Consider the following 22475-nt stretch of genomic DNA (forward strand, 5'->3'; position numbering starts at 1 on the left):
CTGTCTCGTTGATTTTGCGGGATTGCGGGAGGATTAATGACTCTCCCGTCTGTGTTCGACGAGGGAGAGAGAGAGAGAGAGGGAGAGAGAACGAGTGAGTGAGTAAATTTGGGCGAAGAGCGAGACGCGTTGGTCGACACGGAGTAAGAAGCGAGATCACGCTCGCTGGAGCCCATCGTATCTCGCCTAGTAGAATAGTGCTCGGGCTGAGCCACGTCTTCTTCGTCGGGTGCACCTCCTCGAGCGACTCGTCAACGTGCTTGCGCTTCCGCGTACTCTCGCCGCCACGGACTCGCCTCATCACCGATGCGGTCATAAAGTGCCTTTTAAACATGGCCAAATGGAGGAACAGCTGATTACCTGAGATCGAGGAGTGACTCGGCTTGTCCGTGTTTGTCTGCTGTGCTTGGTAGGGAGCTCCGAAATTCAATGCCAAGCCGGACGATGTTAGAAGAACCGTGGCGTTCTCGCCCTTGACCTTCTTCGGTAATTTCTGCCTAGTTTGCGCTTCTTTTTTTCTTAACTTGATTTCTTTAAAAATTCCTTGCTTTTAATGACAAAATAGAGAGAGAGAGAGAGAGAGAGAGAGAGAGAGAGGGAGATGGAGAGAGAGTGTGAGTGAATGAGTGAGTGAGTGAGTGAGAGAGAGAGAGAGAGAGAGAAAACAAAGTGGAAATTGGCTCTGTTGCGGCGCCGTCGCGTATCACCACCAATAGAACGAAGGAGGTAGGAGCAGAAACTCTCGAAGGAAATAGTTTTACCACTTCCGTCTCAATCCTATTTTTTTTCTTCTTAAATCGCAAACTTTGAACTTCTCTTGTTTTTACCTCTCTTCGTTAGAGAGGTCGAGCTCGTAGTTCGCGTGCGTTTAATAACGATGGCTATTGTTTTTCTTCATTGTAATGGGCAAGTGATTCATGCTATTAACATTAGGTGTTGTCTTATCAGCAGCCTTTTTTGGATGAATAAAAATGACCTTACCAGTTGGTCGTAAGCGCGGCTCCTCCGTCAGTTTTACCCGCGCCAAGGACGACATCAATGATGTTACGGACGAGATTCATATCTCACTGGCTCCGTACATCCAAACTTATTTGGCTCACAGTGGCCAAGGTCTTGGTTGCTGCGGAATTGGATTACCAGTACCTTTTGAGAGAGCTGCACCTAGATCCTGGTGGAATCCCAAATTCGATTCAGAGATCTTGGAGGGACAGTTCAAGTGTAGCGCTTTCCCACAGATAAGACTACGCTTTAGGTAATATGATATTTATCATTGAATTTTAATCGACCCATGGCCAAGTTAATAATGACAATTAATATATGATATATTCTTCTTACATAATGTTATATTTAATTATTTAAATTCACTTCAAATTCATAATTATAAAGTTTTTATTGTCTTTTTATTATCTGTGCATTTACCTCATTGCTTACTTAGATATTTACTTTGATAATTAATTTTCTTGTCAAATTTTTTTCTGCTTCTCTAACGCAATAATAACTTCCAATTAACAATATTTCTTTCTTTGCTTACAATTTCGTATCAAAATATATTTAATAGCAACCATAACAGACATTGTTCAATAACATAATAAGTATATGCGTATTTAATAATAATAATAATAATAATAATAATAATAATAATAATAATAATAATAATAATAATAATACTAACATTAATTAATTTTTTAAATGTTTATATAAATGTATTGAAATTCAAATAATAATTTCTTTTATATGCGCAGACAACGATAAATTGAATTTATTCTTCTTACAAATTGCATTTAAACATTTATCATACATCAGATAATACCTTGTCATTTCAATTAATGTGAAATAAAATGATTTTTTTTTTAGGTACGCGCTTACATACATTTTGCTGATATCAGTTTCTTGGTTGGCTTACTTTGTTATCTTTGGAATTGAAAGTGAAAGTCAATTTTGGCCAGCTATAGCAATTATGTTTACTACTGTTGGTGTAGTGGTATCAGTTATTCTTTACATCACGTACACGGATCATTATAGAACTTTTGTGTTACCTATATCTGTTGGAGTTGCTTTAGTACTTTGTTTTTTATCGATAATATTTCTGGTGTTTGTACCACCTTATACTGCTGGCTTAACATTAGTAAGTGAACAAGATAAAAGTAAAGAATAAAAATAAATGACTCTTGGGCCATTTTCAATTACAGTTTTTTTTTTAGTAATTTAGTCTCTTTCTTTATTCTTAATATTTTATCAAATTTTTCATGGAATTTTTAAAGAAAAAATTTCAATTATATACAATAATATAGAACTTTGATAGAAATATGTGTTTATTTACATTTATAGAAACTACAATTCTTCTGTAATTCTAAGACATTAATTCATCTTGCATTTTATTCCAAAAATTATGTGTAATCATTTTTCACGTATACACGTTTGACCTAATACATAAAATAATAATAATTCTTTACAAGATGATTTTATTTTTATTTATTAATTTGTATATTTAAATTTCATAATGTGCTTATGAGAATTGTTTCGTGCATTGAAATTAATTTACACAGTCACGCAAATATCATTTATGTAACACATTGAATATTTATGAATAATACATTATATTGTGCATTAATTTCAGGTCGGACACTTTGCATTATGCTCGGAAATTTTATTGCTTATATATACAGTCTTACCGATGCCATTATATATGTGCGTGATAATATGTACAATGTATTCGTTTCTCTTTGAATTTCTCACTGCTTACCTCTATGGCACTGAAACTGCTAGGGCCGAGTACTTCACTGGAAAAATAAAAACATTAAATACGACAACGGATTTATTAAACGAACGGCATAATTTTACGTCAGATCAACAAAATACCTCTTTAAAAAGTTCAGACAGTGTATGGAAGATAAAGTTGCGGCGCCGTCGCGTATCACCACCAATAGAACGAAGGAGGTAGGAGCAGAAACTCTCGAAGGAAATAGTTTTACCACTTCCGTCTCAATCCTATTTTTTTTCTTCTTAAATCGCAAACTTTGAACTTCTCTTGTTTTTACCTCTCTTCGTTAGAGAGGTCGAGCTCGTAGTTCGCGTGCGTTTAATAACGATGGCTATTGTTTTTCTTCATTGTAATGGGCAAGTGATTCATGCTATTAACATTAGGTGTTGTCTTATCAGCAGCCTTTTTTGGATGAATAAAAATGACCTTACCAGTTGGTCGTAAGCGCGGCTCCTCCGTCAGTTTTACCCGCGCCAAGGACGACATCAATGATGTTACGGACGAGATTCATATCTCACTGGCTCCGTACATCCAAACTTATTTGGCTCACAGTGGCCAAGGTCTTGGTTGCTGCGGAATTGGATTACCAGTACCTTTTGAGAGAGCTGCACCTAGATCCTGGTGGAATCCCAAATTCGATTCAGAGATCTTGGAGGGACAGTTCAAGTGTAGCGCTTTCCCACAGATAAGACTACGCTTTAGGTAATATGATATTTATCATTGAATTTTAATCGACCCATGGCCAAGTTAATAATGACAATTAATATATGATATATTCTTCTTACATAATGTTATATTTAATTATTTAAATTCACTTCAAATTCATAATTATAAAGTTTTTATTGTCTTTTTATTATCTGTGCATTTACCTCATTGCTTACTTAGATATTTACTTTGATAATTAATTTTCTTGTCAAATTTTTTTCTGCTTCTCTAACGCAATAATAACTTCCAATTAACAATATTTCTTTCTTTGCTTACAATTTCGTATCAAAATATATTTAATAGCAACCATAACAGACATTGTTCAATAACATAATAAGTATATGCGTATTTAATAATAATAATAATAATAATAATAATAATAATAATAATAATAATAATAATAATAATAATACTAACATTAATTAATTTTTTAAATGTTTATATAAATGTATTGAAATTCAAATAATAATTTCTTTTATATGCGCAGACAACGATAAATTGAATTTATTCTTCTTACAAATTGCATTTAAACATTTATCATACATCAGATAATACCTTGTCATTTCAATTAATGTGAAATAAAATGATTTTTTTTTTAGGTACGCGCTTACATACATTTTGCTGATATCAGTTTCTTGGTTGGCTTACTTTGTTATCTTTGGAATTGAAAGTGAAAGTCAATTTTGGCCAGCTATAGCAATTATGTTTACTACTGTTGGTGTAGTGGTATCAGTTATTCTTTACATCACGTACACGGATCATTATAGAACTTTTGTGTTACCTATATCTGTTGGAGTTGCTTTAGTACTTTGTTTTTTATCGATAATATTTCTGGTGTTTGTACCACCTTATACTGCTGGCTTAACATTAGTAAGTGAACAAGATAAAAGTAAAGAATAAAAATAAATGACTCTTGGGCCATTTTCAATTACAGTTTTTTTTTTAGTAATTTAGTCTCTTTCTTTATTCTTAATATTTTATCAAATTTTTCATGGAATTTTTAAAGAAAAAATTTCAATTATATACAATAATATAGAACTTTGATAGAAATATGTGTTTATTTACATTTATAGAAACTACAATTCTTCTGTAATTCTAAGACATTAATTCATCTTGCATTTTATTCCAAAAATTATGTGTAATCATTTTTCACGTATACACGTTTGACCTAATACATAAAATAATAATAATTCTTTACAAGATGATTTTATTTTTATTTATTAATTTGTATATTTAAATTTCATAATGTGCTTATGAGAATTGTTTCGTGCATTGAAATTAATTTACACAGTCACGCAAATATCATTTATGTAACACATTGAATATTTATGAATAATACATTATATTGTGCATTAATTTCAGGTCGGACACTTTGCATTATGCTCGGAAATTTTATTGCTTATATATACAGTCTTACCGATGCCATTATATATGTGCGTGATAATATGTACAATGTATTCGTTTCTCTTTGAATTTCTCACTGCTTACCTCTATGGCACTGAAACTGCTAGGGCCGAGTACTTCACTGGAAAAATAAAAACATTAAATACGACAACGGATTTATTAAACGAACGGCATAATTTTACGTCAGATCAACAAAATACCTCTTTAAAAAGTTCAGACAGTGTATGGAAGATAAAGGGTGTCTTGAATGAAATAAATTTGATTATCAACAGTACATCCAGTAAGATTCCTGGAGTTTTACCTGTAATGGTATTGAATTTAGATGACAAGCATAATCTATTGAATGCTAGTGAAAACTTTAACACAATCAATATGTCGCTCAGCACACAGGAAGACATTAATTTTGCATTGATTTTATCCATTCGCATCCTAATGCAAATATGCATACACTTGATCGGCGTTCATATCTTAATAATGACTTTTGTGCGTATGCGCGGCACTTTCATGAAGGTTGGTCAGTCATTACTGGTGCGTCGGCAGCTTGAGATGGAGAAACAACTGAAGGAAAAGATGATACATTCCGTGATGCCGCCTAAGGTTGCCGATTGGTTAATGGAGGAGAGCGAAAGAGAGCGAGAGAGAGAAGACTCGTTAAAGAAAGGCTCAATACCGTCCAATAATACTGACATTCGTTCGCTCTTTCGTCCTTTCAATATGCACTCGATGGATGATGTCAGTATACTCTTTGCAGATATTGTTGGTTTCACTAAAATGAGTAGTAATAAAACTGCGGAAGAACTTGTTGGAATACTTAATGATTTGTTCGAGAGGTTTGACGAATTGTGCGAGCAGAATGGCTGTGAAAAGATTTCAACCCTGGGCGATTGCTATTATTGCGTCAGTGGTTGCCCAGAACCTAGACCTGATCATGCCAAGTGCTGCGTGGAAATGGGCTTAGGTAGGCTGAAGTGACTGTGAGAGTGAATATAAAATAGTGTTTATTTCTTCAACGACATTTAAAACATTTCATGCATAAAGTAAGACGATATAAAATTTTTTATGGCAATTTCATTTAATGAAATTACGTTCTAAAGTAAATTACGTTAATAAATAATGCAGAATAGGAATGATTTAAATGTAAAATAAGAGTTTTATTTGACAATTAGTTATTAATTTTCATAGGCATGTACAATATATAACTTTAAATATCAATTATAATACATTTTTCAGAGTAACGTTTTTCATAAATTGTATTGATTTTTAATACCATAACCTACATTATATAATTATTAAATAACATTTTTACAAATATCTTTAAAGACTATTTGATATAGTGTAAAACAGTTTTATGCAATTTTATATGAATGAAAATGTTTATAAGATGAAGTAATTATAATAAATCTGCTTTGTACAATTTTTTTATTCGAAAAAGAAAAAAAAATTATTGTCGCATATATTTATCTAGACATCAAAATTTGCTAGTCCAAAGATTTTTAAGAAATAATTGATTATTCTCTTAATAATGTACCACCATTTGAAACGATATCATACATATATTGAATACGTAAATTTAAGTTAATCTTGTTAGTGCGCTAAATTGATTTGTCAATCTTACAATTTTGCAATGTAATATAAATTTTGATTTTATAGCGATGATCGAAGCGATAAAGCAATTCGACATTGAAAGACGAGAAGGAGTAAATATGCGTGTTGGTGTGCATACGGGCACTGTTTTGTGTGGAATCGTTGGCACAAAACGATTCAAATTCGACGTTTGGTCCAACGATGTTACTTTTGCCAACAAATTAGAAAGTACTGGCAAGCCAGGAAGGGTTCATATAAGCGAGAAAACCTTGAGTTTTCTGAGCGATCAATATCTCACAGAAGATGGAGAACTTGTGAATGGTAATACATAACGAAGCGATACAATTCGTAAATATGATATTCAATATTATAGCATAGCTATTCCATTTTACCGCACATTTATAATATAATGCTTTAGAAATTTAAATATTACTATTTTATCGCATGTGTTTTTAAATTTATTGAAAACAGTTGCACTTGCCGTTGGTATTGTCCACTAGAATTTTTCTCGAAGCATATGCTATTATTAATACTGAATTGATCATTTAAAATAAATTAAAGGCGTACAATAGGGAAGATTAAATCTTGCGAATTATTGTATCTAAGATTTTTCAAGGAAATAAAAGTATTGAATTCGCTGTACGTTTAGGTAGTGATTTGATTTTTCAAAAACTCAATGTAATGTAAATAAATTGGTATCACAGGTATAAAGACGTATTTCATAAAGACCCGTAAGGCGGACTTTGTATCTCAGTTCATGAAAAACGTAAGCTCTCCAACAAGCATATCACCTGTTCTTCACGCTCGGCATCGGCTGGCCTCCTGCAGCAATCAAACGAAACCGCGACCTCACTATCTGTACATGGTAACTAACGCGAGCAGCTACCGAATGAAGGCTAACTCCCTTCCAAGTATTCTGGATTCGGACAACGAAGCGGATAGTAATGACGGCAAGGACGACACCAACAAGTCTCCTACTTCGACTGCGAGTTACGGCAAGAAAAAGAGCAATCGAAGCAGACCCTGGAAGTATTTGCAACGGCAGAGAACAACCGAGGAGATGACACCCTTGGACACGGAAGTTAAAAAAAGCGGAATCGTTGTGGAGGCGAATCAGGGACTAATTGCCACGGTCGCCAATGCTGATAGCAATGGATTTCAAAAGGTCAATGAACACTCAATACTCGATTACAGACTCTCAGAAGTCGAGAATTATCAAACGAATGTTCATTCATTAAAGATTCATTATTTAATATTTCTATAGTTAAACTCTTTATTAATAAAATTTCTTAGAAAGCAGTATATCGTTTTTTAATAGTTTGCATATATCTCATTAGATGACGAGATTCTATACTTTTTCGTTTTGCGCGAAGCATGTAATTTCATTAATTTGTAACAATATTTTACTCAATAATTTATATTATCAGTATATATATATATATATATATATATATATATATATAGTAATTTAATTAATTATATAATTTCAAGACTTATAAGTAAAACATTACAAATGAATAAATTCAAGACTTCATTAGCTGAAATACCTCAAACTTCAAAAGCTTCAATGTGTATCTAACAAATAAATTTGACGGAATACATTGACATCCAGCTTAAATATTAATATTTATAAATAATTATTTTCATTACTTTTAGACTACTGTTAATAATGGTATAGAGATAGATTTTAATGCAATGCCTTCAAGCCCATTACTTCCTGGACAAGATACATTAAGTCACACATCTTCAATATGTAGTCGAAAAGACTCTGGAATTCGCAGCAATAGTAGACGTAGCAGTATACAGCAACAAGTACTTTTTATATTAATGATATTGATAAATTAATGTTTACATATTTAAATTATGGTTTTGATTTGTTTCCCTTTAATAGTTATTTTTAATGAATGGAATGGCTCAAGGTGATTTATTGGGACCAAGAGTGAGTGGTTATTATACATCAAATTCTACGCTTAATTCTACTCAAGAACATTCATCTTCTATTCCACCATATCCATTCCCTCCAGCTGTAACTGATACATTTGGTGCATGTTTTCATAAGCTTAGAAAACAATCTGACCTACAACTTATCAGGTAAAATTATATAATTTAAAATCCAATGTTCTAAAAGATTTTTTGTTTTTTTTTTTTTTAATGTTTGTTTATCATTATTTTTCCTTACAGATGCGTGCAAGACAATGTTTCGTCACAACGTTCGTACTTTGTTAAACCACCCTTATCGAGTGTCACACTTTTCTTCAAAAATAAAGAAATGGAAAAAGAGTATCGTGAAAATGCTCACAAAGCCTCAGAGAGCATTGGTGGCAATCCACCGACCTTAGCCACCTCACGTTTTAATACTTATTTAGATATTCTTATCTCGGCTCTCGTTTATACAAATATAACGGTATCATTGTTTCTGCTATGCAAACCCACTACCCACTACTTTGTTTTCTTTGGAATAGCCACTCTTGTACAAATATTTGCAGTAACATTGTGTATTCGTCAACTATTTGATCCAAAGTAAGACAACTTGTATTTATTTTATTCATACAATAGATGAATTTTCAAATTTATCTAAGATGTACAACGTCATTCGAATATTCATAATATACAATTGAACAAAATCAATGTATTTTAAAATTCGATAAAAACAAGTAACTCATAGACATTTCATTGCTATAATAGAAAAATATTAAAGAATAAGGTTCTTTTACGTTTATAATATATCGCTTTATTATTCTTATTTAATTTTATTGATATTTGGAAATTTTTTTTTAATCCATTTAAACTTTCATACATTTAAAAATGAAGTATTCTTAAATTAAAATTTATTAAATGTTTATCAATGCACAATGTATGCTAAAATTATATCTATCTTTTAATATCCTTATATTCAATAATTTTCTAATAATTTTAGCATCTATTATTATTTCTATAGTTATTTGAGTTCATAATGTTATGATAAGAGGTTTACATGTATTTATTATTATGTGCATTCGTTAATCACATGACAATGTATATTTAATTTGTTGTAGTGCGATGCACGTCACTTTTGCCCATAACATCTTTAAATTTTTCTCAAAGTGGTATCCGTGGCATGTATGTGGAGCCATTCTTGTTGGCCTGCCCATCGTCTCCATCCTCATGAATTTTACTTGCAATAGCTTGCATTCGAACCTTAAACATTTCGAATATTACTACAGCTATCTCGTCGTCGTTGGATTAGTTCATTTTTGCAATTTTACTCAACTTAACTGTTGGATGAAGAATCTGCTTGTCACTATTGCAGGGATATTTTTTATTTACTTATTCATGAATCATGTCTCATATAACCAGCATACAATAGTTACACTACAACCAAATATTTTCAAGGAATTAAATATCAAATTGGGTAAATAGTTTTTATTTATTTTATATTAAGAATATTTTTTCGTGAATGCATATATATATATATAAATTCTTAATTCATACAATTTACAATAAATACTATTCATATAAAATTGAAATAGTAATATTTGATCGTTATGGCTCTAATCTTTATCATTTTTTATTCAAATTTATCACAAATAATAAAATAACATTAAGCCAGTATACTAAACTGAGTATATTAAACTAATAAAACAGTCATAAAAGTAAAAATAATTAACGAAATGTATAGTCTATGCAATGATTATAAAAGACTTTTGTAATTCAATCAGGCAACACTTCTTCGACAATAGATCGTCCATTACTTCCAATTTCACCTCTGAGTGCGGATAATTTTCCGTCCTCAAATAACGTAAAACCAATGCCGTCCGAAGTTTCCAATAACGAAGACAACAAATTACCAAAGATAACTGACTCTCAGAGTGAAAAGTCACGCAAGTACAACGAGCGGCTCTACACGTCGGAAGTTTTTCTTGATTTTGGCTTGTTACTGTTGCTCGTTTGGTTCTTAAACCGTGAATTCGAGATCAGTTACAGATTGAGTTTCCATGGTAATGCTGTGGCAGCCCGTGACAAGAGCCGCGTTCAGTCGATGAAGAACCAGGCCGATTGGTTGTTGCATAATATCATACCAAAGTACGTTGCCGATCAGCTCAAAACTACCGCCAAGTACTCGCAAAACCACAAGGCAGTTGGTATCATATTCGCCAGTATCGTAAATTTTAACGAACTTTACGATGAATCGTATCTCAGGGGAAAAGAGTATCTGCGAGTACTCAATGAACTAATCGGAGACTTCGACGAGTTATTAGAGAAACAAGACTATTCTAACGTTGAGAAGATTAAAACGATCGGCAGTACTTTCATGGCAGCGAGTGGCTTAAATCCTCAGGTAAATTTTTTTAAGTCAATTGACTTTTTCGTATAATATTTTAAAATTCTGTCTTTATAGAAACGTAATTGAAAAGGCTTATTTTTAAAAAATAATGACTTGATAAATACTATAATTTATTTATTATGCTTTGTAAATCTTTTAGCCCTTTTTGTACTAATTTTCATGAATATTATAATTATGAATTACATTTTTAATATCATAATTAATCTATATATACATATGATTTTTGTTTTATATATTTTATTTGGATAATTATTTATTTATTTATTTATTTTTATTTTTTTTTTTTTTTTTTGTTCTACTTATTATTATATTTTGCATTTATGTTAAACACCAGGTTAGGCAGCAAAGTGAGCACGAGTACACGCATATCTATCAACTTCTTGACTTCGCGATAGCTATGCACAAGGTCATCTACGATTTCAACCAAGATCTTCTCGGCTTTAAACTGATTTTACGCGTAGGTTTTAATTATGGTGACGTGACTGCCGGTGTAATAGGCGCCACCAAGCTTTATTATGATATATGGGGTGATGCTGTCAATATTGCATCGAGGATGGACTCGACAGGCGTTGCTGGAGAGATTCAGTTCGCTAGCAACTGTCTGGACGTGATTTCTGATAGATACAATTATGAGCCCCGCGGGCAAGTGTACGTGAAAGGCAAAGACAACATGAATGCGTTTCTATTAAAGGGTAAGAAGAGTTGAGTCGATTATATCTGCCAGGCTTGATTTACTCATAGTGGCAAATGAAAATGAACACTCGAAACATCGAGATCTTTCGAAATTAGGCTGAACTATTATGTAGATTTATATGAAAGAAAAATCGAAAGGCCCAAAATGGACGTTGGGACGGACGACGGTTGGAAAATGAATTTTCCGAAACAAAGGCATAGAATAGTGTTTGAGATTTGTATGAAGAATTGAAAATTTTATATCTAAAAGATACATGATAATGAAATATATTTTTAATTTAAATTTAACTTAATGTTTTTAAGTTGAAATCGCATTTGTTTTAATTGCATATAAATTTTAAAAGATTTTTTACGAAGTCATTCGATTAATTTTTATATTTAAATTTTATATATATATATATATATATATATATATTGTTTTTTTTTTTAATTATTTTTCCTTTATTTTATTGCTTAAAATATTTATTGCTTATTTATTTCAGTCAATAGTCGTATATCTTAACGTAATGAAATATGATATAGTCAATATTTTAAGATATTGTTTATTATAAATTATCTTTATGATTATTTACCTAATTTTAATTATTATTATTTTTTTTTTAATTATTTAATAATATTAAATATTTAATTACATTTTTACCGATACAACAAACAGCCATAAATTATAAACAATTAATTTGCTGCAGTAATAAATAAATTTAAAAAATCGATATTGTACGATAATAACTGTATATAGCAAATTTAAAAGGAATATTTTTGAGAGGTTGAAAGCTCATAAAATAAATATTTGAATACGTATTAATATCGTTATTGCTTACGAAATATTTGAATTACTAAAACTGAAAAAACAAAATAAAAATGTATATAACTATAGAATAAGATAATTATGGTTCCAAAAAAGTACTTATACAATATGATTTTCAATTAAATGTATAAATTTGTATATGGTATGTTTGTACTTATTTTTAACTTTGAACATCATAATATATATTTGTTGATGATCGGATTTGTTTATTTAAATTTACTAAATTTAAACGCCAATCGTTAGAGATCAACAAGTAAAGGAAGCATGTAAAGTACATCTTATTAATTTCTTTATATATTTATAAATAAAATATTTACATTTAATTTATAATAATTCGAAGTAACTATTATTTTAAATAAGATAATTTTTAAATATAAATATTTTTTTGTAGAAATATTTAAATTCATATAAATTTTCATTATAATTTTGCTCGTTTATAAAAGTACTTATACGAAGTACTCAAGAAACATATTTTCGTAATTTTCTTTAAAAGATCTTCTAACTTGAATAAGTAATATTTAAAATTAATAATTATGCTTATCGATGACTGGTCTGAAAATATATACAATTATTTATTATTTCAATTAATTATTACGATAAATTGATAAGTCACTTTCAGTAATCCCTGTGATAATTAACATTAAATTATCTTTATTATTATTTTATTAATTACCATACGTTCTTTGGAGACATTTAATTTTCAATCTATCTGTACAAACTATTAAAAATAGCGACAATTATCTTTCCGATAATATACATTATTCAAAGCGCATGCAAATTGTAAGTCAATTGGTTCGAAGTATAAAAAAATTAAAAAATTTTAAAAAAAAATTAGATACTAGTTCGATTGTGACAATTGCATGCCTTAAAATGCGTCATTAATTGACTTAAAATGGGGAAAATTCAAAATACACAAAATATATTTATCACATGATAATGAATTTTTGGAAATAAAAAACAATTTTATCCAAAAAGAATTCAAGTAATGCAAGAGCATTTAATAATTGAAAATTTGTTACTAATGTACAGAGAAATATAATATAAAAAAAAAAAAAATGCGATGTCCATTATAAAGTCATTATACCATTTTTGAACTTCGCGTTCACGTGAGTGTCTTGTTTTTAATTATAAATTGATAAACTTTTTAAACTATTAAGATTTATACGAAACTGCAATTTATATCGAATAATTTTAGTGATTGTACACGTCAATCCAAAGCATTACTAATGAACGATTAAATATAATTAAATATGTATTGTATGTATCATTGATTATTGATAATTGACAAAAATTCATTGATTCTGGCTTAAAAAAGAAAAGGGGGGACTGCGAGTAGTTTAGTATAGTAGACTGAAAACCATAATCTTACTATATTAAAATACTTTCTTTATTTTTTTTTTTATAATATCGGTCTTATTATGCATTCTGAATTATAATTCACTCGGCAATATATAATTATAAATTTAAATCAAATCCAATAATATATCATTGTAATTGTTTTAATTTTATGATAGACTTTTTTTTCTAGTCTCGATAAATATTGCTTTATATTCTATTGAAAGGAATATTTTTGTAAATACTTATTACTATACAAAAAAAAAAAAAAAAAAAAAAAAATTGAATATTGTCTTCCATAGTGCTGTCACCTTGTACGTATTGAAGATATTAACTATAATATATAATCAATATATATTGATGACATTTTATGTATCGCTGCAGCCAAATGCGAGAGAGTATATATGAGACATTTATGCCCGAATGCCGAACAAAATTATTTTACTTTCGATTCTTTACATTATAATTGCAATTTCTTGCCTTATGAATCTCTTATTGGAAATTACGTTAAGATTGTCATTTTTACTGTGGTATATATAAATGTTAGTTTAAATTCCTTCAAATTCCTGTACAATTTCCATGATACAGAAATATGAATTTTCCTTCAAGTTGCAGTAGCGAATTATTAACGCTATAAATTTATTATTTAAATATGAAAATACATACTCATTGGAAAATCATTTCAAAACTTTATATAATTGTACAAATTATTTCATAAGTAAAGTTAAATGTTTATTAACAAGTTTTCAGTTTCATTTAAACTTCGTTTAACGTTCTTATAATTTTATATTATATTTGACAAACGAGTTCAGTGTAGTGTAAAAAAAAAAAAAGTAACCATAAAATAATAGTTATAAATAAATAAGTGCACTGAAAATTACGAACAAAAATTTTATTTTCAGTCATAATTTTATTTTATGATTTATGCTTTATGATATTATGCATATATTATTTATTAAATTGATTAAACTGGAAAAATATTTTAAATTATAATTTTAATTCAAATAAATTTTCGAATAAATTTGAATTTCCACTGAATAAATTTTGTTCTTTTTAAAGCGTAAACTCTCGCTAACATCATACATTTTGATAATTCAATGTTAAATCCCTATTTTGTATCTATAGGATATACTTTAACTTTTTTTTTTTTTTTTTTCTTTTTTATAACCATAAATAATATCAATGATATTGTTAATCCTTAATATTTAATATATTCTATTAAAAATGTCATTGTTTGTTAATCTTATTCACGCGTAAATCTGTATGTATCGTTATATTTAACGAAATACCGAATAACCTTTCCTCTAATGTATTTACAAATACCATATAGGATTGTATTATTTTTAGCATTGCAAATTACTATTATCGATTAAATTTTTACTTTAAGTATTTTATATCTCATAACTCTTTTTATACATAATTTTTTGTAATATTCAATTGTTTATGATGAACTATCACCTCTATTTTTATGTCCTATTTCTTGTATGTGAGTGATATTCGTGCGATATTAACACGTATTATTATTCTATTAATATAGTAGTCATTTTATCGTAGATCGTAGATCGTAGATGAAAAACGTAAGATTAATCTCAATCTCAATTTTTCATCTTGCTTCATTGTTGGTATTTTGTTACCAGATAGATAGCGTAGAGTCGCACGTTCGAATAAGTCTCGAAATATGCTTATTGAATATTGAATTGTCGGGAGATTGTATCGTCGTATAATGAGATGAAAGAAAAGTGTTCATTATTTTTTTGGCATACAAACATAATTTAATTCTTAAATAAATAGTTCTGTTTTTCACGTATCTGTATTTAATAATTCATTCGAGCTTTCCAAAATTATATTTGACAGCTATGTTGTTGTAGACTTGAAATTATAAAATTTCATCTCATTATTTTATTGATATTAGCATTCCAGATGACTTTTCCAAAGCTATAAGTGTCGAATATTATAAGCAAGTGTATCGTGAAAATGAAATATTCCGCAAAAGTTTTCAAATTCATAATAATTATTTGTGCAAAATGTCTTCTTTTTTTTTTTATAATCTCGTATACTATGGAAACTAATGTTGAAATGTAGAAGTAAGGATTGAATGAATTTAAAATATACGAATGGAAGAATTTAGCTCTTCGCGCTTAAGAACTGTTTGGTGCTCTTCGAAATTTAATCTAATTTTAAAACTTACTTATTTTAAGAAACATATTTTGAAAACGCGTTAATTATCGCGTTAACATCGATTCAATTCACTTTTACTTTTAATAATTTTATTATTAAGATTATTATATTTTTAAAGTAGAGCTTTGAATACTGGCGATGCAAAAGTTAAATTTTTATAAATCACTATTTAATCAAGAAGTAATTAAATATAAATATTATAAGGTATCACTACTATAATTAATTGAATATTGAATTAGAAATTTGTTAGGCTGCAATCATTTTTAAGTGGGCGTCAAAATTTTATTACAATTCGTATAACAATTTAAAAGTTTAAAATTGCTTAACAAACTGAATTTATTATCCATAAAATCAAAGTTTAAGCTCTTCCCATCGCTTTTATTCATATTTGATAAGACTTAATAACAATATTTTTTATATATAGATTCTTTAAAGAATTTCTCCAAAAGTTTATGTTTTTAACACATGTACGTAATTAATTTTACAGGTTATTATAATGTTATTGTTATAATTATATTTCTATTTTCTACATTGATTTGGTTCAATTTATGGTAAAAGTGTCACATATATACTTTTGATATACAAAAACGGCTAAATAGAGATGTACAAATTAAAAAAAAAAAAAAAAAAAAAAAAAAACAAATTTTGATTCTATGATATATTATATATTTATTTAAGGTGAGGAAGACTGACATCTAACATGTTTGCTATACAGATATGATTGTTTACGTGTTTTCGATATACATCGGAGAGTATTAAAATTTTGAGAGAAAAACTTTTAAATTTGTATGAAAATATTATGGAAGGATATCTACGTGATAAATTTTTTTTTACATACATTCATACGAAAAATAAAAATTAAATCAAAATGAAAGTCTTATATATGAAGTGTTTGTTAGCTTTACAGCAATATTTTAGCTTTTACAGCAATCCAGTCAAATTATTTGTGTTATACATATATTATATAAATACTATATATTACATATATATATACACACACACGCGCGCGCGCACACACGCACACACACACATAAATATACTATATACTACAAAAATGTCTGTATATTAAATATATATAATTATGCCAATGTATATATTACTGTCATGGCATAGATGTATGAAGTTGTTCAACTTAGATGTGTGAAGTAATTCAATATATATTCTCGTATGAATTTTTTAAGCACTAAATCATTGTATAAATAAAAGTTTATTATGCGTGAATGATAGAATGAAGAAATGAATGAAAAAATCGTTGCGTATACATATCTTTAATTGTTATTGTTAATGCATTTATTTATTATAATAAAATATTATCAAAAAGAACGTCCTTGAACATTTTATAACGAATCATTACACTACGATTGATAGGATAAATATAAATAATTGATTGCTTTATTGCATTAACATTATCGAAAAGTAATAATTTTATATTATGCCTCAATTTTTTACTAAGAATACAAAATTTCAGATTTGATAATCTATATCAACGCATAATTAATTAACTATACACGTGGTTTTATTATTAATTATGTTATGAATATAAGAAAAGATTCACTGTTGCGATTCTCATTTACGAGGAACTTGAGATTCTATATTCCACTTTTACATTTGTAATTTTTTTTTTAAATTTTTAAATTTTTTAACTTTTAAACAACAAATATATTAATAATTACAAATTTTTATTAATTCTATAAGCACGAAAAATTTTAATAATCTGAAGTTTAAGTAATTTGATGTTAAAAGATAAATTACATAACTCAGTTGTAAATAAACTATTTTAAGAGAGAGAGAGAGAGAGAGAGAGAGAGAGAGAGAGAAGGAGAAGAAACATTTTTATGGTACGAAATTTAATTGAATAATTTAATATTTCCAAATATTCTTTGACTAAATTATGAAGAATAAAATTTCTTAAATTTATTAATTCGTAGAAAGGAGGATTGTAGAATTGCTGAATCATATTGGCTATTCTTATTATTAGAGATGTAAGTAAATTATAATTGAACATTGATAAAACGTCATAATTTCAATTTATCGACATATTTGAGTATTATTCTGTGAAAATATATGTCGCTTTAAAAATATATTGAGCTTAATAGTACATTCAGTTTTTTTTTTCACTTTAAATCAAGATATTAATGAAAACACTTATGCAATACGTATAAATTTATAAATTATAAATAACAAAATTTTATCCATACTAGATTAAAAAAAAAAAAAGCAATGTTTTCTAGTTAAATCTGGAATTACTATTTAACCCTTCAAATTTCCTAATTTTGATTAATCTAGTTATTTTATTTTTCGTCAAAGTACGTTTTACAAAATCACTTATGACAATTTATCAAAGTTGATCAAACAGTTGTATTTTTAAAGGGTAAAATTTTTAAATTATAAAAAATATGTAATTATTCTTTCAAAAATCCTTATATGGATTGAATTACTATTTATTGGTATTGATTTCAAGTAATATTTATACGTTTTCGATATTTTTTATTAGTAACTTTTACAATCGTTAATACAAATCTATGATATTCTATTTTATTTTAAGCTTTTAAAATATTGGTTTTGCAATTTATCACAATTTTAAGAAATATATAAATATTTAAAAAATTACAAAGCACGTTTATAGTTCTGTTTAAAATACATTTATTTTGAGCATCTTTTTAATTAATAGAAAAAGTTTCTTACACATAAGCTCAAATGCCATGGATTTCCGATTGAACAAAAATTAAAATTACACTTCTTTGTAAAATAATAATATTACAATTCTATTCATTGCGTGCAAATAAATTTCTTATTACTATTCATAATGCCAATTATTATTGGTAATACTTGAAATTTGCCACTTAATATTAATTATATAATAAAATGATAAAACTCAATGATAAAATGATAAAAAGTTTGAGCAAATTTCAAAAGCATTGTAGTAACATGTTTTATCTATAAATAATAATTTTACCTCAAATATGTATCGTTCGCTTTAAGAAATAAATTTCAACGCAATAATGCCCATTGAAATCTCACATAACGTAATTATATTTGTAACAAAAAGATAATTATTCCGTCAATTATAATTCTGTATATTACGTTTTGTAAAGTACCGTGTAATTACATTCGGGATTAAGTCTCGTCATATCGTTTGTCATGAGATTCATCAATGATCTATCTATTAGATGCTTTTATAACGCAATTATATTACATTTGCTTAGTAGGTCTTATGCAACGTAGGTTCAAATAGTTATAGGTTTTTGTGCTCCTTAGCATCGTTAAAATGACATCGCATGTCCTCGTTGGTGGGCAGAGATTTGGCAACGATTTTGGCATAATCCTCTAACGGACAAACTTCCGTACATCCACGGAGTCGTACTGGAAACAACTTTTCTGTCACTCCTGTCCATATAACCATCCTCACGAGAGCCCTGGCGCTTTTCAGTGTCCTGTACTTTTCAAGAATTATGGCGTTGCCGTAATTGGGCACTCGAGGGAAGCGTCTATCGAGCGCTCGACTAAATGCCGCCACGTTATGGTCCTCGCCACTATACAAGTATATCTTGATGTTGTTTCGAGACTTGGATCGCAACATACTCTCGAGGAAACGGCGCACGAGGGGCCCCCCATTCAGTATCTTCAATGCCTGAGTATATGACTCGAGGTTAAAGTGGAGATAAGCGATTTCGTTTAGTAGATTAAAGACGCCTTCTGGGCACCAGTTGGGCAGACTCAGGTTCATACTGCGTTGAGTCTCCAGTAAGTTGTATAGTTGGTAGAGACGTTGATCCTTTGGCAAACCATCGAACGTTACACCGGTATTGTCCATTACGTAACTGCAAAAATTGCTTTATATATAGCGTCGTAATAGCACATGAGATATGCGACGAGAGCAGCGGTGCACACCATACCTGAACAAACCTTCGTACTTGGCCAGGGTCTGTATCACCTCCGGCAACTGTCTGATCTTTTTCAGCTCGGTCTGGTATTTGGAGCAGGCGCGCGAGTTCATGAGGATGTCGTTCCCGTGGCTGTGTATCGCTACTGTACCCTCGTTGATTCTAAGGCCTTCGATGAGCAATCGCAGCGAGGTCAGGCAGCTCTCGTTGTTCGCACTATGGGCATAGATGTCTCCGGAACCGGAGAGCGTCCTGAGAAATCCACCGTATCGTCGGCGCAGTGCCTGTCCAAGGCGCCGCATTCGGTAGCGTCCGAGCTCGGTAAGCTGACCCCAGCCCCAGGGCTCGTAGAATAGAGACGAGCTGTAGGGATCTCTCGGGTAGGTTTCGGACTCGAGGGGCGTCCGTTCGCCATGCCGGAAGAGCACCTGCACGAGCTCGAGCTCGCTGTCATTGGGCGATGAAATCCCGTGGATGAGACTCCATGTGGTTAGAAGGGCGATTAGCAGCAGTTTTGACGACATCTTACGTCAAGTGATTATGAATTATCTGCAAAAGGTCCTCCTTCTTCCATTCTTATGACTTTTTCCACAGCAGCTGATAGCAGCAGCAGCAGAATAGAAATATTTATTCACCTTTACTCGCGTATGTGTTTTAGTGTAATAGATCTTAACAAAATAAAATCGCGTACTTTCGTTATACATTTTCACATTGATATTACTTAAAAAAAAACTTTATTTAATGACAAATTTATTAATTATAGAAATTTAAAGACAAAATTTTTAAATATTTTAAAATCTTTAAGGTCTCGTAATTGCTTAATGAAGTACTTAACTTTCTTAAACTTCAAATTTCTTTTATTATGGTGACACTGTAGTTGATAGAAACTCAAAATTGTTATAAAATTTAATGTATGTTTAATTAAAAATTTTATCACATAAATTTCGCGGCTTCGACACGTACTATTAATATTGAAATTATATTCGAACAAATTATTGATACCAATAATAATCATTCTTATATATTTATCTAAAATCTTTCTAAATTACAAATTACAATTACTACAACCATAAATGATTATATAAAGGAGAAAATTATATATTATAAGGAAATGTAAAAAATATATTTTCAACGAAAATTAAGAACATTCATTCTAATACATTTTCTGCATTATTTACTACGTTCAATAATAATTCATATTTATTACAATAAAAGTCTTTCTCTAAAAATAAGTTACGGTCTCGACAGACAATTTTCGTGTCTGCATCATCGTAAAAACAAAACAAAACAAAACAAAACAAAAACAAAAAAAAAACAAAAAACAAAAAACAAATATATGTAAACATGAGTTTTGTAATCATCATAACAACAATAATGAAAATAAGAATAAAGACTTGAGAAGCATAATAAATTTTCTTAAATTTTCGAATTCAAAATTTAATCATAATATAAAACATACGTTATAAAGAGTTTATAAAATATTTAGCTACATTTGATCATAATCTAGACAAACATTTTTCTTAACTACAATTAAAAAAATTTATTTTGAATATTTTTAAACAATACGTCATGAAAAAATGTACTTTAATTGGCTTAATAAACAATAAAATTGAACGCAGAATTAATATTATTATTTGGATTTTTTTTGTAAGATATATATAAATAAATAATAGTAAAAATATTAATAGAGTACTTATAATTGCGGAACTACTTTCACTTGGTAATGTTATGAATTTGATGTAAACACTGTCTGGATGTGGTGAATCATATTTAAATTTCATTTGAACGCGTATTTTCACTAATCACCTACTGAAATTTACTCCTATTTAATGAAACAAATTAAATTTTCCTTGAAAATTTATATTCTAATCTGCATAAATTTCATTTATATTTAACTGTAACTAGATCGTATAATAGCGAGGTGAAGTTTTAACGATATTTTTCAAAAGAAAAGGAATTTATTTCTCTTCCGACATTGTGAATTATCATATAACAAATACAGATACTCATCAGTCTCAATTCATTGCCGAATCTTTTAAATTAAATGAAAATCAATTATTTATACTTATAGCTAATTTATATTAATTTTCCCAAGTGAAAATGAAAAATATTATGAATTTTTGAATTATTAAAAAAAAAAAAAATTAAATTAATTTGATATCGTTCGAAAACTTTTGATGTAATTCTCAAAATTATAATATACTTATATATTTTTCGGCAGTTATAATATATATTACATAGTGATTTCTTTTCTATTCAACGTGACTTTTTTTATTTATTATTTTACCAACAAATAATGAATTATTGAATTTTTATAAAAACAGCAGAGAGTGTAAAAATAATAAATAATTCATTGTGTTTATTGTCAATGTATTTATTTATTACAGTACAATATATACAATTCATAGTAATTTAAAGCCGATGTATAAACAAACGATCAGTGATATCATGGGCAGCATGAAATAACAAATTATAAACTACGATCGCTTAAAAAAAAAAGCGAGAGGGCAAGGCCATTCAGTCGGATCACATAACTCAATTGAAATAGAAAATATTCATATTCGGCAATTAACATTAAAAAAAAAAAAAAAAACAAAAAAAATTTATTTATTAAATGACAAGAACTTGTCATAAAGGACAATGACACATTTACTATAGCGCTTAAATTTGATATAAGTAGACAAAAATAGCCATGCACCTTTTATTAATTAAAAACAAAGTAATCGTTTACTTATTATATAAAAGAAAAATATAAATAAAATTTTTAGTTATACTGTACATTTACTGCACGATCAAGAGGCC

The 22475-nt window shown here is 28.9% G+C and overlaps 3 protein-coding genes across 3 annotated transcripts; 2 read left to right on the plus strand and 1 right to left on the minus strand.

The window, feature by feature from the left end:
• Positions 1–419: 419 nt before the first annotated feature.
• Positions 420–2941, plus strand: LOC105363546 (adenylate cyclase type 9-like). Its single transcript, XM_011501277.1, has 4 exons — positions 420–486; positions 949–1252; positions 1855–2125; positions 2618–2941. Exons 2-4 carry the CDS (start codon positions 972–974, stop codon positions 2939–2941), a joined length of 876 nt encoding a protein of 291 aa, XP_011499579.1. The 5' UTR covers positions 420–486; positions 949–971.
• Ac13E (Adenylyl cyclase 13E) lies at positions 2940–11663 on the plus strand. Its single transcript, XM_011501153.1, has 11 exons — positions 2940–3463; positions 4066–4336; positions 4829–5828; positions 6521–6775; positions 7159–7619; positions 8111–8266; positions 8346–8545; positions 8636–8974; positions 9490–9845; positions 10153–10772; positions 11113–11663. The coding sequence occupies exons 1-11, from the start codon at positions 3183–3185 to the stop codon at positions 11482–11484; spliced, it is 4311 nt and encodes a 1436-aa protein (XP_011499455.1). The 5' UTR covers positions 2940–3182; the 3' UTR covers positions 11485–11663.
• A 7102-nt stretch (positions 11664–18765) lies between these two features.
• On the minus strand, positions 18766–21432 carry LOC105363462 (venom acid phosphatase Acph-1-like). The gene is made up of 3 exons (XM_011501154.1): positions 21367–21432; positions 19686–20270; positions 18766–19610 (listed from the first exon to the last, which is right to left on the minus strand). Exons 2-3 carry the CDS (start codon positions 20195–20197, stop codon positions 19025–19027), a joined length of 1098 nt encoding a protein of 365 aa, XP_011499456.1. The 5' UTR covers positions 20198–20270; positions 21367–21432; the 3' UTR covers positions 18766–19024.
• Positions 21433–22475: the final 1043 nt, after the last annotated feature.

This window comes from Ceratosolen solmsi, unplaced genomic scaffold, assembly GCF_000503995.2.
Source record: "Ceratosolen solmsi marchali unplaced genomic scaffold, CerSol_1.0 scaffold57, whole genome shotgun sequence".
NCBI classification, from domain to species: Eukaryota; Metazoa; Arthropoda; class Insecta; order Hymenoptera; family Agaonidae; genus Ceratosolen; species Ceratosolen solmsi.